This window comes from Coregonus clupeaformis, chromosome 5 (assembly GCF_020615455.1).
Source record: "Coregonus clupeaformis isolate EN_2021a chromosome 5, ASM2061545v1, whole genome shotgun sequence".
In the NCBI taxonomy this organism is placed as follows: Eukaryota; Metazoa; Chordata; class Actinopteri; order Salmoniformes; family Salmonidae; genus Coregonus; species Coregonus clupeaformis.
The window spans coordinates 15,700,765-15,715,989 of NC_059196.1; the positions used below are offsets into that span (position 1 = coordinate 15,700,765).

The 15,225-nt window shown below is 43.9% G+C and overlaps 2 protein-coding genes across 3 annotated transcripts in view; both read left to right on the top strand.

Annotated features, from left to right (window-relative positions):
• Positions 1 to 427: 427 nt before the first annotated feature.
• Positions 428 to 6,012, top strand: si:dkey-118k5.3 (protein NLRC3). Its single transcript, XM_041875211.2, has 8 exons — positions 428 to 649; positions 1,005 to 3,109; positions 3,274 to 3,726; positions 3,877 to 3,963; positions 4,159 to 4,242; positions 4,347 to 4,430; positions 4,694 to 4,777; positions 5,059 to 6,012. The coding sequence occupies exons 2-8, from the start codon at positions 1,218 to 1,220 to the stop codon at positions 5,150 to 5,152; spliced, it is 2,778 nt and encodes a 925-aa protein (XP_041731145.2). The 5' UTR covers positions 428 to 649; positions 1,005 to 1,217; the 3' UTR covers positions 5,153 to 6,012.
• Positions 6,013 to 6,186: 174 nt separating this feature from the next.
• LOC121563249 (large neutral amino acids transporter small subunit 4) overlaps positions 6,187 to 15,225 on the top strand; it is a 33,755-nt gene continuing 24,716 nt past the window's right edge. For both annotated transcript variants that reach the window (XM_041875219.2, XM_041875223.2), the window contains exons 1-2: positions 6,187 to 6,382; positions 8,348 to 8,564. In XM_041875219.2, the coding sequence (XP_041731153.1) occupies positions 8,405 to 8,564 (160 nt within the window). In that variant the 5' untranslated portion in view covers positions 6,187 to 6,382; positions 8,348 to 8,404. The remainder of the gene's footprint in view (positions 6,383 to 8,347; positions 8,565 to 15,225) is intronic.

Consider the following 15,225-nt stretch of genomic DNA (forward strand, 5'->3'; position numbering starts at 1 on the left):
CATGTAGAATTAGACCAACACACTAAATATAAAACACTAAAATGTCAAAATAAACTTAAATGATAAATGATTCTGTCTGGGTCCTTCATTACAAACTTCCTTCCTTGATAATGGTGTGCATTTTAAAAGGGATACTACACCCAAATTACAAAATGACATATTGGTTTCCTTACTGTGTAAGCAGTCAATGGACAAGGTATAACAGCAATCCATGCTTTGGTTTTGCTAATATGCAGCCTTTTCTGGCACACCAGAAATGTACCCTAACTAGATTAAGCCTAACTTTACTTGCATACTCTGAATTTTACTGTGCAGTCTTTATAGTCCCAAGCCAGAACAGCTAAAACGTACTGTACCATCTTTCAACATGTTGAAATGGGGTTTTGTTCTCTAGGGACTGTACAACGTGATGCAATCCTCTGCTGTGATGAGGAACTTGACATAATTTCTAGTCTTGAGTTTGAATAGTCTCTCTGCTCTATAGGTGTATATAAACCAACACACCAGGCTTTAATAATAGTTTTGAACTGTTATTTAAAAATATGGCATTGGCTTTTAGTCAATGTTCACTTATAGGCTAGCTTTATCAGTGATTCATCATTTGGGAACGTTTTTATGTCTTTTGTTGTTAGTTTCACTTTCAAAAGGGGTAAGTTGCTTTTTAGTAATCATTCTTCGTTTATGTTCTGACTTGTTTTGACATTCATTTGACACTTTTTGATGCCTTAATGTCACTGATGCCATGTCTTTTATTGTAATAATCATGTAATTACACATCTTAGTGGCAACGTAGGTTATTATGGAATCTTGCAAACTCAGTGGATTCAAGTTTGTTTTGGGAAGTCCAATATTAAGTAATTAAAAAATATATATTTATGCTATTTCTCTTCTATTTATGTTGACTCAATAATTAGAATACAATAACATACAATTCAATAACATACAGTAACATTTATAGTTGACCAGTTTGTTTTAAAGCTACAATGTCACATTATTCTTTTTAGGCCTACATCCTGTATTGTGCCATTCTATGCTCAAATCAATGCCTCCATTTACGGAAAGGAAAGAGGAACAAGACCTTCACCCAATTATTAAAACCACTTCCATATTCAAACCACTTCGCTTGCGAGTCTTGTATGTTGTTGAATAAGTGGACAATAGACAAATATATTCTGTTAAACCAGTCACCACAAGAGTGAGTCTCCCCAGTCCCCACGATGGCGGTGGGGCCATGCAGTATAGCACTTCAGGAGCGTCGTGTGCAACTGGTGGAGAGCTGGAGCCAAAATGTCACCCACCTCCAGGAGCTTCTTTACCAGGTAGGGGCTCTTACTGAGGAGGACCTCAGCCTGGTGAGAGGGGGAGGTCGCCTGGGGGTGAGGGACTGCATGAGGAATCTGCTGGATGTGTTACATGGGCGTGGAGAGGAAGCCTGTCGAGCCTTCTTTCATGTACTACAGTCACAGAGAGCCAACAAGGAGTCTGAGTCTACGGGGGAAGCTATCCCCCCTGAGGGCTCTGGACCCAGCAGCATTGGCTCTGGTCCAACCAACATGCAGGAGTACTTGAGGAAACATAAGGGCGTATTAGGCAGGCAGCACAGTCCCATTGATTACCTTAGTATCAGGACTGGTAGGTGTATTAGCTCAGAGAGTGGTGATGAGCCTGGTTCCTTTACAGATATCACGTTGTCCAGGTGCGTGGGCTACACTGTTCCCCTGCAGTACCACCAGCACGAGGCAGCCATGGTGGGTGACGCCTTCCGGAGCCAGGACCAGGTCTGTACCTTTCAAGATGTCTACCAGAGGCTGCTGTCTGTTCCAGGAGAGGACGTGACTCTGCTCTCAGGGGTGGCCGGCAGTGGGAAGACCACTGTGGTGAGACGGCTGGTTCATGAGTGGGCCCGGGACTCTGAATCCCAGAAGATAGTCCTGTCCCTATCCTTCAGAGAGCTCAATCTGCTCAGTGAGCCTCAGACCCTGCACAAGCTTCTCCTGGTGCACTACAGCCACCTCAAACCTGTTCTGGCCCGGGTCATTGACTCCCAGCCTGGCCGGATCCTGCTCATCTTGGATGGACTCGATGAGTTCCGCTTCCCCCTGGACTTTGAGCGGAGCCCCAAGTGCTCGGACCCGGAGCGGACGCTGGGCATGGGGGAGATGGTGGTGAACCTGATTAAGGGTCACCTCCTCCCCGGTATCTCCATCCTGGTCACATCACGGCCCCACGCCATCTCCAAGGTCCCTACACTGCTGGTGACCCAGCTCTACAGCGTCCTGGGCTTCTCCAAAGACCAGCAGAGGCACTACTTTGAGCAGAGCTGCAGCTCTCCCCTGGTGGCTTCTGCTGTATGGGGCTACGTTTCCTCCTACCAGCCCCTCCAGCTCATGTGTCGAATACCAGCCTTCTGCTGGATCGTCTCCACTGCCCTGCGTGATGGAGCCACCTGCTGCCTTAGCCAAGTCACCACCACCACTCTGCCCAGTACAGCTAGGACAACGCAAGCAGGCTCCAGTGATACTTCCACCACCAACAACAGCCATGTCAAGCCCATCACCATCACAGCGATCTACTGCTGCTTCCTCAAGTCCATCCTGGTGTTCCACGGAGAGGGCCGCAGTCAGGAAGGCTGCAGCCCGCAGCGTCTCCAGGAGGCCCCACGGGTCCTACAGGAGATGCGGCCCACGCTGAGAGACCTGGGAGCCCTGGCCTTCAAGGGCCTGTTGGAGCGACGCTTCCTCTTCGACCAGGCTGATCTGAGCTCTTTCTCCCTGGACTGCAGCGAGCTGTCCAAGACCTTCCTGGTGGAGATCCTCCGAGAGGACCGGGCCTCGCTCACCTACCAGAGGAGCTTCCACTTCCTCCACACTAGTGTACAGGAGTTCCTGGCTGCTCTGTACTACGTCCTGCAGGCCCTCTCTGGCTCAGACCCGTTCTCAGGGCTCAAGTCAGCCGTTGGTGTAGCCCTGTTTCCAGTCGCCCTGCACAAAGTGTTAACCTCCACTGCTAATAAGCTACTGAGACCCAGACGGCTCCTGCGCAGATACGTCAAGAAGGCTTTCTCCTGGGGTGGACACCATCAGTCTGGTCACATGGACCTCTTCTGCAGGTAGGTCAAATAATATGTACATAAAAATAGATATACAACTACATAGACAAAAGTAGTGTTGTGTTTTGTCAATTACTACATCCCATATTAACGTTCAGAAAATCTCTGTTAACTTATTTTTCTCTCTCCATTAATTGTACATTATTTCGCATTTATCTCCTTAGATTTGTATCTGGCCTATTGGTACCTCAAACACGTGTCATCCTGGATGGACTATTCCGAGGCAGATCACAAATACTCCCATCTCCCTCCTCCTCCTCTCTGTCCCTTTCCTCTCCTCCTCCTCCTCCTCCTCCCACCCCTCCCTTTCTCCTGAGCCTGCTCCACTCCCAGCTCCAATGTGGCAGACTGAGTCCAGAGAGGCAGGTCAACGTGTGCCACTGCCTGTACGAGGCCCAGGACCCAGGCCTGGCTGAGCGTCTACAAGGCTGGCTGCAGGTCCTGGCCCAGCAACAGGTCCCAGACCAGTCTGGCCCAGCCAAGAGGGACTGGAGCGAGCTGGCCTTCCTGCTGCAGCTGATCCCAGACCTGCAGGATCTGAATCTGGAGGCCCAGGGGCTGGATGCAGATGGCCTGCGCAGACTGCTGCCTGTACTCCCTCTCTTCAGCACCCTCAGGTGGGCTAAATCATGTCCAACACCTTAAATTCAGGCTTAATCCAAACACAAAAAGGAAGTTATCTGTATTTTTCTCCAAACTGTATTTGTTTCTTGATACATGAGAATGAAAACCCTGTATATTATCTCCTGTATTCTTCCATCATAAAGGCTAGGGCAGAATCCACTGGGTCCAGAGGGGGCAGTTGTGTTAGCCTGTGCCGTGCAGAGCCCAGACTGCCGTGTCGAGAGACTGTGGTAAGTACAGTATAAGGGCTAATTGAAGCAGAGAGAATAGTTGGATAGGATAACTGACATCGCCACCTTGGGGGGCCTACATGGACTTGTCCAATAAAAAACACTCATTTTCCTTTTCTGTTTGCAAAGCAGTTTAAAACGTTTTCCATGGCATGCCCTAATGAACACGACCCTGTGTAATTGTTCTGGTTCCAGGGTGGTGGGGACAGGATTGGGTTGTGAGGGACTCAAGGTGCTTACAGAAGGACTGAAAGACAACCACACAGTGGTCGACCTCAGGTAACACCGGGTATCAATGCTCTGATAGGCTACAGGTAGTCAATAAAACTCATTATAAAGCAGTCTCTCACAAATCATTGTCTGCCATCATTCCATGGTTTAAGAATGGCCATCAATCACATTGGCGATGTGGGAGCGGGCTGTCTGGCGGATCTACTGCGGACCAATCATACACTTAAAGATATCAGGTGAATATGAGAAAGCAATGCTATCAAAGATATCGTCCTTTGCGGTTAAAAACAGCCTAGTCACACATCTTTGGTCAAGTTCTCTCATATTCTCATGTCAGTTCACACTAGGTAATTACAAGAATAAGGCCTGGATTCAAACAAACGCAGATGTGCACTATCGCTGTACCTAGGTTGTTAATCTGTCTTGGACTGACCCTCGACCATAGGCTTTTGGTCAAGTAAATCAATATTAGCAACAAACTTGTTTTTGTGTTCCTCAGGCTCCGTGACAACCAGATTACTGATAAGGGATTAGAACTCCTCATGGAAGCACTGACTGAGAATACCACTCTGGAACATCTCTGGTGAGCAAGTACACACACACACACACACACACACACACACACACACACACACGTGACACACTCTCTGTTATACCATGTACTGTATATGCTCTAATTAATAAATGTCTTAAAAAACATTGAGGCATTCAAATTCCAATCTGGAGGTATGCGTCTGCAACCTTAACATCTGTAATTTAGCTTACTTAGCATTGATAGTGTTATCTGCTCAATTTCCTACTATTTGAACAAGATAGTCTATTACATATGTTTACATTTCTTTGTGACTTTGTCTCTTTGCTCAGGATGTTTGACAACAAGTTATCAAAGGAGGGAGTCAGGAAGCTGAAGGAGTTCGCCAGGAGCACATCTCATCTGGACATCAAAGTGTGCATCTGATTTCATCTGCATTTCCTATTGCTGACGATAGCCTCCAAGTACTTTATCATTGGTGGATGGTGTCATATGGTACTTTTGCACATATACATGGTATGAAAGATGTTATTAGTATTTCATTTTTATTTTTGTTCAAACAACTAAGAGTTTACATTTGGTTGTCAGGTTGTAATAGGTCAGTGAATGTAGCCATAGGTCAATGAAATCGTCTGCAATAGGTCTACACGTTTTTCCAATAGTTTGCATTCTTATGTTGTGTCAGAAACGCCTCCAAGTAAAGAAGAGCTTAAACGTTTAAACAGCACTTCCATGTATGGCCAGCAGAGAGCAATAGACATGCACACACATTACCTAGTGGAAGGCTAGGGTCATAGACTACTATGTGCAAATTAGATGATCATGTTCCCTCTCTAACAAAGTTGGTAGCCTACTAAATTGCACTACCTAAAATGAATATTGAAATGTATGAAGTTCAGGGTGAAAAAATGAAGTTGCGAGTATTAATTTATTCTACCATTAGATGTCACCCTCAAATCAACTTTTCTGCAGTGTTTTGTTGTCTGGTCCATGGGGCCATGCCATTATCCTTTGTTTCTCATTTCCATAGAAAACGAAAATATTTGAAGTTACCCACTCTTTGTTTTATTTAATGAGGGACAGTGCTACTATTACATCTAATTCTATATTTTCTCACCTGTGAAGGTAGAAACTCATATTCCCATTGTTATGCACTTTGGAAAAAGTTTGTCCAAAAAAGAAACTCAACCATAATCAAGTTTGCTGTTTTTGTTTTATCTTTAAATAGACTAGGCAATGTACAAACCTCGAAATGTAATTGAAAATAAAACAATGCGTGCACCGGTCCTTGTTTAAGTTAATTGTATTTGCCATAACTCCCCCCAGTCTTTTGTGTCAAAACATTAGATGTCTGTTTTCACCAATTAATTATTTATTTAATAATGTAAGCGCTCTCTGATTGGTTTGCGCTCGTCTCTAGCTCAGGACCTGGCCAATGGAGACCCAGGCTTGTTTGTGCAGCTTTCGGTGTGAAAATAAAAGCAGGAATCTGCGTTGAAAATATACATGTTGATGCGAAGAAACAAAAGATTGAGTGTAGTCTACAGTCTATAGCTGTTATTTGTTGTTTTGAGAATAACAACTATAGAGTTTAAGACAAAGACAGAGTCCAGTCAGTGGAGAGGCAGGCGACCTTGTTCGTGGTTCCAGACACAGGTATGGTACGGTACTTTAGGGATGCTCTACTGTTATTCTAAGGGGAGGAATTTGTAAATTCTCTACTTTGCTTTTATTGAAAATTGATCACTGAACAAAATATATGAGCTATGTTACACTGAGTGTGCAGAAAGGCAACATTGTTTCTATTCTGTCATATCTTCGTAGCCGACCCTGAAATTATGTAGACTGATTATCCGAGACAAAACATGCAACAATGTTTCAATGGAAACTTATCTTAAAATGACAGTGTGTATAACAAGGAAAGTATGAGTCAATTACGCTAGGAATTTGATGTTGTTACATGCGGTGTTTATTGTTGATTGCAGTGCTGTTCGTTTTCCCTATAGCAACTTTACTGTTACATGATGTGTAGTCAACATGATTTTAGAGGAGGTGATCATCCCAATTATGTTTTTGTTTATGGTGTTTTGCTTGAGTAGCCCATACACGGTTTCCAACGCTGTCGCTGGCATCTCGAAATGTTACAATTATTATAGGGAAATAACAGCATGCAGTTGACTTATAAAATGTATTTAAATGTCGACTTTTTCACAGTGTCATGATTTTATTTAGCTTCTCTACAGATTGAGTTTAAGAGTTTAGAATGGAATAATAGAATAGTAAAAAGGGAAATTTGCTTTGCAACGAAGTACAGCCATATTAGATAATACTGTCTTACTTGTGCGTCCATTTATACCTATTTTTAGTAATAACATTAACATTGCGGGGAAATGTGCTGCATGATAATAGTGAAACCATGAAATGTCGTTGCTGCCAAAACAGCACCAATAAAGAACATTGAGATTTGTGAAACTGCATGGAAGATGTAGGCTAATTGCAGCTTTGTTGCGAACGGTGAGACTATTCATATGCACGGCGTGCTGTGTTTTCGATACTGAACAGCTGATCTTCATGCGAAAGAGATGGGGTGGGGGTGCAGGAGGAGGAGGCGCATTGAGAGGGCTGATGATTTCAGTCCAGTTCAGACCAGTTTACAGAGCTGCTCATTTCCCGCACCATACTGTTATTGTTTAAGAACCTTACAAGGACAAGGCGAATCAAAATATAGGTTTAATACACATTGTCCATAGTACTGAGGACCTGACCTTCACACATCGATAAAATAACACATATATAGGCAAATATGTAGTGAAAATAAAGGTACAGTGAAATCACGAGAAAAATAATACCACCTCATTGACTAATATAAAATGCCATGCATGTCTAATAGTTAATTGGCCAGTGTGGGTTTGTGAATTAATAAAAGGTTTGTTGTTCATCGCTGGTCATACAGTTATTTGTGAATGAATTTGAAAAAATATAAACAAGTTTTAGGCTACATTTCGTGATACATAGGCTTAGTAGAGTCAAATTATCCTCATCATTAGCCCATAGGCATGTATTGATGTCGGGTGAAGATGGCGATGTGAACAAAAATGAGATGTCATTGCTGAGAATCTCGCGCCGCACTGGTTCGAACCGGCTGGAACTTGGCCTCACGTGGAGTAATTCTTGGTGGTTTTATTAATATGCAGCCAATGGTAGAGGTCCAGAAAACGATCTGCCAATCAGAGTGAGCTAGGGCGGTGTTTTGGTACATTAGTAGGAGGGGTTTTGTGGTCCAGGCATGCTCCTGGAAGAGCTCAGCTGTTTTGTAATAGGGAACAATTATTATCCTACAAGGACAAAGACGAGGGAAACCCAGTGACTTAAAGGCTGATAGCTTCGTCTTCTACTGTACACATACCATAATTAGCATAATGTACGTTATTTGCAATGTAAATTCATGTTTTGCATCCTTGTGTAGGTATATCCCCGTTATGTATAGGCTACCTCTGATGTATCCCTCACCAACTCATATACAGTTTAGTATAGTATGAATGTCAAACAGCTACCAAATGTGTCTCTTCACACTCTTAGCCCTGTCCCTGGCCCTTACCATGTATCAACATTATCTTCCAGGCCACCAGCCGTCCTTTGTTCTACGAGCACCTTTGTGCCCCTCTTCTACCTGTGAAGATGGCACCCTCCCTGGCCACAGCCTTCTCCAGGCGCTGGTGGATGGCTGTGACTGCGGTCATAGAGAACCTGCTGTTCTCTGCTGTGCTGCTGGGCTGGGGCTCCCTGCTCATCATGCTCAAGTCTGAAGGCTTCTACTCCTACCTCTGCAGAGAACCTGGTAAGGCTGTGTAGCATGATGCACTACAATACCCATAACGCTCTGTGTTACATATCCTGTTTTGTCAATATAGGGGGTTGAGAAATGAAGACAATTGGTTGGATTTATACAGTATAACACTATTCCAGGTGCTCAAAGATATTTTATGTTGTAGACCATTTTTATTACAATGAATAGGAAACCCCAAAAAGGGAATACCTTTATTACATGTGTTATACGTATGAGAATGATGGAAGGTTTTTGTTGCTTCAGTATATGCTTGGTTTATGTTGCTTTAAATGCTTGTTTCATTGTGACATTTAGCAACATTTGTTTTAATAGCATTTTTTTCTGTATCTAGTATTACTGTCTCACTCAGCAAGTGAGGCACGTGAATGGGTATCACTTGGGCTTTGAAGGTCTGACAAAGATTGAGTGTATTTTAAGCAATCCTACTTATTATGCTTATTTAATTCAGCAACAAAAGGTGTTTCTATTTCACTACTGTGAGACAAAGATGACTTTATGTGTCTGTGTAGCTTTAATTCAATCACTTTTGTTGGAATGGTCCAACACTTAAATAGTGCTCTTTAGAACAATACTGTAAGTTATTTCAATGGGGGTTACAATAGAATGGTGTGATAGAATGTTCAGATTAACTGGATATTCTGTGGGCGAGGATGGGATGAAGGGGTGGGGGTTTCTAATCCAATCACATTGAGCAGAGGAATTGTATGAGTTTCCACTTACATTTTACATGATCAGTTCCTCCTGAGGGTCAATGCAAACGAAACCAGGGCCATATTCACATAGAGTCACAGAGTAGGAGTGCTGATATAGGATCACTTTCTCCTTTTAGATCATGAATAAGATTACATAGACAGGGGGGACCTGATCGCTTTATGAATACAGGCCCAGAACAACTGCTGCAGATTATGACCTAATTGGGGTTTTTGTACAGTTTTATTGATGATGTTGCCATAAAGGAGAGTGAGTAGCCTTTAAAAAAAATGCACCTATACAGCTTGGCTAGTCTTGAAAGTGTGTGAGAGGGATTTATTAGATCATTGGCCAAGACAATTGCCTTGTTTCCAGCCCCGCCAAAGTTGAGCTTTGAGAAAGAATAACACATTAATAGCAGTCAGTCTGTTTAACAAGCCTCTAATGCAGCTATGATTCAGAGCTCTCGCTCTCTCTCTCTCAGTGGGTATTTGATGATTCCATCTCTCTCTCTCTCTCTCTCTCTCTCTCTCTCTCTCTCTCTCTCTCTCTCTCTCTCTCTCTCTCTCTCTCTCTCTCTCTTTTTCTCTATCTCTCTCTTTCGCTCCCACTCTGTTCCCATAGTCTATGAGTCATCTGTCCTCCTTTCATCTTTCAAACACATAGACACTTAGGGAGGCGGTGGGCAGTGGGCCGGAAGTGGGCATTAGAGAGACAGAGGGAGAGACAGAGGGAGAGAGAGAAATATGTGTCATCACTGAGACCTTGAGATGATAGGACAAATAAAGCACATCATCATTATGTAGGTCGTAACCTAATATCATTAGAACATGGCCTGTGATGGACTAGATCATATAATAATATTGATAGACCGTGGCCTGTGATCGACTCAAGAGTCCTCTGATCATCTGCCACAGTGCTTTCTATTTGCCAGGCAGCATTTAACATGTGAATAGGCCTTTTCATTTATGCAAATCAGGTCAGTCTTGACACTCTTTCATCCTTGCCTTCTCTTATGATTCAAAAGATGAATGCATTCAAAGGGCATCTGTCAAAATTGCTGCGAGTCCTTTATGTGTTTGGTGTCATGGTGACCTTGGTCCCCATATCGTTGTTTCTGTTTAAAGGATCTGAGATTGGACTGTGTGGCACTGTGGGCCACTTCTGTTTTGGTTCCTCACCTATCTGCTAATAGAAAGGTTTGTGGTTAGGCGGACATTGTGAAGTGTGAGGCTCAGATTCCTCCCACATGCAACACTGTTGACTCCCAGTCCCTTCACCTCTCTCTCTCCGGCAGCTCTTGTGTTTCGTCACATAAGCTAGACATTCCCCCATTACATTTATCTTGGTAGAGTCTGTTAGTTTAACACTGTAAGGTGTGTACTGTTGACTTAGTTCGGTTTACACTCAGTTTAGCTAAGGCATGTTTCACTGACAACATGGACAGAACATATTGTACAGGAAATATCATGCCTCTTGTTTTTCTTTTTAGTATGAAGCATCCAGTGCCAGTACTATTAAAACTACCACCAAATACCCCATTAGGTTTTAAGTGTACCAATAAGCATACCAGTCAGTACAATAGAACAAGCACATGTTTCATAACTCTTTCCTCATCATGTATGGTGTCCCTGTCTTTGACCCCCTCCTCTGCTTTAAGGTCAAGTCTATGGCAGGGGCACATAGTTGGAGTGTCAGTGTAGGCCGTATGAGCCCTGCAGCATCTCATGTCGCTAGCTACTAGCAGGAAACATGAGAGGCCCTAGAGCCAGTGTGGAATGAGTGGAAGTGTGGAATGAGTGTTATTTCAGGAGACACTTGAGAGAGAAAAGTGGATTCCCCATTCACCCCTCACCTCACCCACCCTGTGACCCCAACCACCTCCCTGACAGAACTCAGCCTTACCGGCTTCCTTAAACTAGCCTGGTCACAGATATGCTTGTGCTTTCTAGACAACTTTTGTTTGGCTTGACCATAGGAGTTGCCAAGACAGCACAAACAGACCTTGAGCAAGGTACTTAACCCTAATTTGCCCCAGGGGTGCCGTACTACTATGGCTGACCCTGTAAAACAACACATTTCACTGCACAAATCTGGTGTATGTGACAATAAAACATAATATTTGTTCTATTTTTTAAAAAAATCTGGCACCAGGCTAGCTTCCTTCCAGCTCTTATCAGCCAACTATTTTAATCTGTGTTGTGTCAGTGTTATTAGCGCTCAGTAACAGTGGGATGTTTACGGTGTTAGGGAGGACAGGGAGGACATTATCTGGAGCTGATGTATCTTCTGTCTGCTCTCTGCTTTGAAATAGATAGTGCTTTAAGGGCTGATGATGATGGAAATACTGTCAGCTGGCTTTCTCTGGCTTCCTCTGATGATTCAATGCGAGGAAATGCAGACATTCTACGCCTATAGCAACCATTTTCTAGCGACAAAGCTAGTCCGCTGAATTCTGTCAGTGATCGGGTTAGACGCATTGAGATTGATACAGCATCTACAGTGGGGAGAACAAGTATTTGATACACTGCCGATTTTGCAGGTTTTCCTACTTACAAAGCATGTAGAGGTCTGTAATTTTTATCATAGGTACACTTCAACTGTGAGAGACGGAATCTAAAACAAAAATCCAGAAAATCTCATTGTATGATTTTTAAGTAATTAATTTGCATTTTATTGCATGACATAAGTATTTGATACATCAGAAAAGCAGAACTTAATATTTGGTACAGAAACCTTTGTTTGCAATTACAGAGATCATACGTTTCCTGTAGGTCTTGACCAGGTTTGCACACACTGCAGCAGGGATTTTGGCCCACTCCTCCATACAGACCTTCTCCAGATCCTTCAGGTTTCGGGGCTGTCGCTGGGCAATACGGACTTTCAGCTCCCTCCAAAGATTTTCTATTGGGTTCAGGTCTGGAGACTGGCTAGGCCACTCCAGGACCTTGAGATGCTTCTTACGGAGCCACTCCTTAGTTGCCATGGCTGTGTGTTTCGGGTCATTGTCATGCTGGAAGACCCAGCCACGACCCATCTTCAATGCTCTTACTGAGGGAAGGAGGTTGTTGGCCAAGATCTCGCGATACATGGCCCCATCCATCCTCCCCTCAATACGGTGCAGTCATCCTGTCCCCTTTGCAGAAAAGCATCCCCAAAGAATGATGTTTCCACCTCCATGCTTCACGGTTGGGATGGTGTTCTTGGGGTTGTACTCATCCTTCTTCTTCCTCCAAACACGGCGAGTGGAGTTTAGACCAAACAGCTTTATTTTTGTCTCATCAGACCACATGACCATCTCCCATTCCTCCTCTGGATCATCCAGATGGTCATTGGCAAACTTCAGACGGGCCTGGACATGCGCTGGCTTGAGCAGGGGGACCTTGCGTGCGCTGCAGGATTTTAATCCATGACGGCGTAGTGTGTTACTAATGGTTGTCTTTGAGACTGTGGTCCCAACTCTCTTCAGGTCATTGACCAGGTCCTGCCGTGTAGTTCTGGGCTGATCCCTCACCTTCCTCATGATCATTGATGCCCCACGAGGTGAGATCTTGCATGGAGCCCCAGACCGAGGGTGATTGACCGTCATCTTGAACTTCTTCCATTTTCTAATAATTGCGCCAACAGTTGTTGCCTTCTCACCAAGCTGCTTGCCTATTGTCCTGTAGCCCATCCCAGCCTTGTGCATGTCTACAATTTTATCCCTGATGTCCTTACACAGCTCTCTGGTCTTGGCCATTGTGGAGAGGTTGGAGTCTGTTTGATTGAGTGTGTGGACAGGTGTCTTTTATACAGGTAACGAGTTCAAACAGGTGCAGTTAATATACAGGTAATGAGTGGAGAACAGGAGGGCTTCTTAAAGAAAAACTAACAGGTCTGTGAGAGCCGGAATTCTTACTGGTTGGTAGGTGATCAAATACTTATGTCATGCAATAAAATGCAAATTAATTACTTAAAAATCATACAATGTGATTTTCTGGATTTTTGTTTTAGATTCCGTCTCTCACAGTTGAAGTGTACCTATGATAAAAATTACAGACCTCTACATGCTTTGTAAGTAGGAAAACCTGCAAAATCGGCAGTGTATCAAATACTTGTTCTCCCCACTGTATGGGCAGATAGAATGATTGATTAGTTGAAGATTGATTAGTTGATTATTACACAAAGCAATGTTTTTTTTGACATGAGTAAGAAACACGTCCATTTCCCATTGATGGATGATCAGGTTAAAGATGACAAATATCACATGATGTTCTTATTATGTTGGTCATGTAATAATCTTGTTAGCGCATGGCCTTAGTCTGAATGTTCTTATTCAGACTCTAAATTACAAGGAAGAAAGCTGCAGGCACATACCTGGAAAGCAGGGCCCTAGCTAGATAAATGTGGAAAAACGCTTAGGAAATCTGATTTTATTTGAATATTATAGGTTAGGTGAACTCGGTAACCTCCCGAGTGGCGCAGTGGTCTAAGGCACTGCATCGCAGTGCTAGCTGTGCCACTAGAGATCCTGGTTCGAATCCAGGCTCTGTCGTAGCCGGCTGCGACCGGGAGACCCATGGGGCGGCGCACAATTGGCCTAGCGTCGTCCAGGGTAGGGGAGGGAATGGCCGGCAGGGATGTAGCTCAGTTGGTAGAGCATGGTGTTTGCAACGCCAGGGTTGTGGGTTTGATTCCCACGGGGGGCCAGTATAAAATATAATGTATGCACTCACTAACTGTAAGTCGCTCTGGATAAGAGCGTCTGCTAAATGACTAAAATGTAAATGTAAAATGTAGTATCATAGCAATAACATCACAATAATTTTTGTTTCATATGATTTCAATGTAACTGGATGTTCTGCGAATCACGCTGTAAACCCTCAGAACAGAGAAGTGAACAGTGTTTTGTTTGAAGACGTTGTAAGGTGAGTGTTTGTGCTCTGCAAGGCTCAAGGCGATTGCCTTATTGACTCAGCAGCAGCACAGGCTCACATTGTCTGGATTACTCGGCAGTAAGAGCCCCCCAGCCAGGCAGGCCCAGCTGCCGTTGGCCTTCTGCTAACCTATGTGTTAACGACCATTTACCATGACCTTTAACCTACATATTATGTAATACAGCCATGTCTACTCACAGCCTCACTCTCAAGAAAACAACAACCTGCTTTTCAAGACTGCTTGAAAAACACCTTGTGTTACCAAAGGTTTTTGGAGAGGTTGTCCAAAGTCACGTCACCTGAGAAAAACACTGACAAAATAACATTTAGTCTTTCAGCCTATCCTCCCCCAGGCCCTTACTCAATGCCTTACTAGCTCCAAAAGCCACTAAACTTTTTTTATGAGACTTGTCACTGTCAAGGCTGTCATCATACTCTTTTGTTTTTTCTATTTTGTCTGAGTTAAACTTATGGAGACTGGGGTGTTGGCTACAGTTATTTTTCTCTCCTCAACGACAACAGTAACCCGCCTCATAACCAAGGCACTGGTCTCCAGTCTTTATAACAAACAGTGCTATAAAGTATGATAGACGGAAATAAACAACTGATGATATGAGCGCTCTGTCTCTATCCTCTTGGGGATTCACTAGGGCAGTGGTTCCCAACTCCGGTCCTCGAGTACCCCCTACAACACACATTTTTATTGTAGCCCTGGGCAAGCACACCTGTTTTAACTTGTCAACTAATCATCAGGCACTCAATGAGTTGAATTCTGTTATGTTTGTCCAGGGCTACAACAAAAATGTGTGTGGTTGGGGTTACTCTGGGATTGGAGTTGGGAACCACTGCACTAGGGTTGGGTTGCCATGGAGCTGCCTTGCTTTGGGGTTTCAGAGTAGACCCAGTTCCCTCCAGCAATTTTTGCAGCTTGTTGATCCCAGCAATTTGGTTACAGTATCTTTTTTGGCCTTCCGAGTGGCGCAGTGGTCTAGAGATCCTGGTTCGAATCCAGGCTCTGTCGTAGCCGGCCGCGACCGGGAGACCCA

Excerpts from the sequence above, each read along its gene's own strand:
- si:dkey-118k5.3 (XM_041875211.2), top strand. The coding sequence starts at position 1,218 with ATGGCGGTGGGGCCATGCAGTATAGCACTTCAGGAGCGTCGTGTGCAA. Across the intron at positions 3,727-3,876 it reads CCTCTCTTCAGCACCCTCAG|GCTAGGGCAGAATCCACTGG; the intron begins GTGGGCTAAATC and ends TCCATCATAAAG. Across the intron at positions 4,243-4,346 it reads CACACAGTGGTCGACCTCAG|AATGGCCATCAATCACATTG; the intron begins GTAACACCGGGT and ends CCATGGTTTAAG.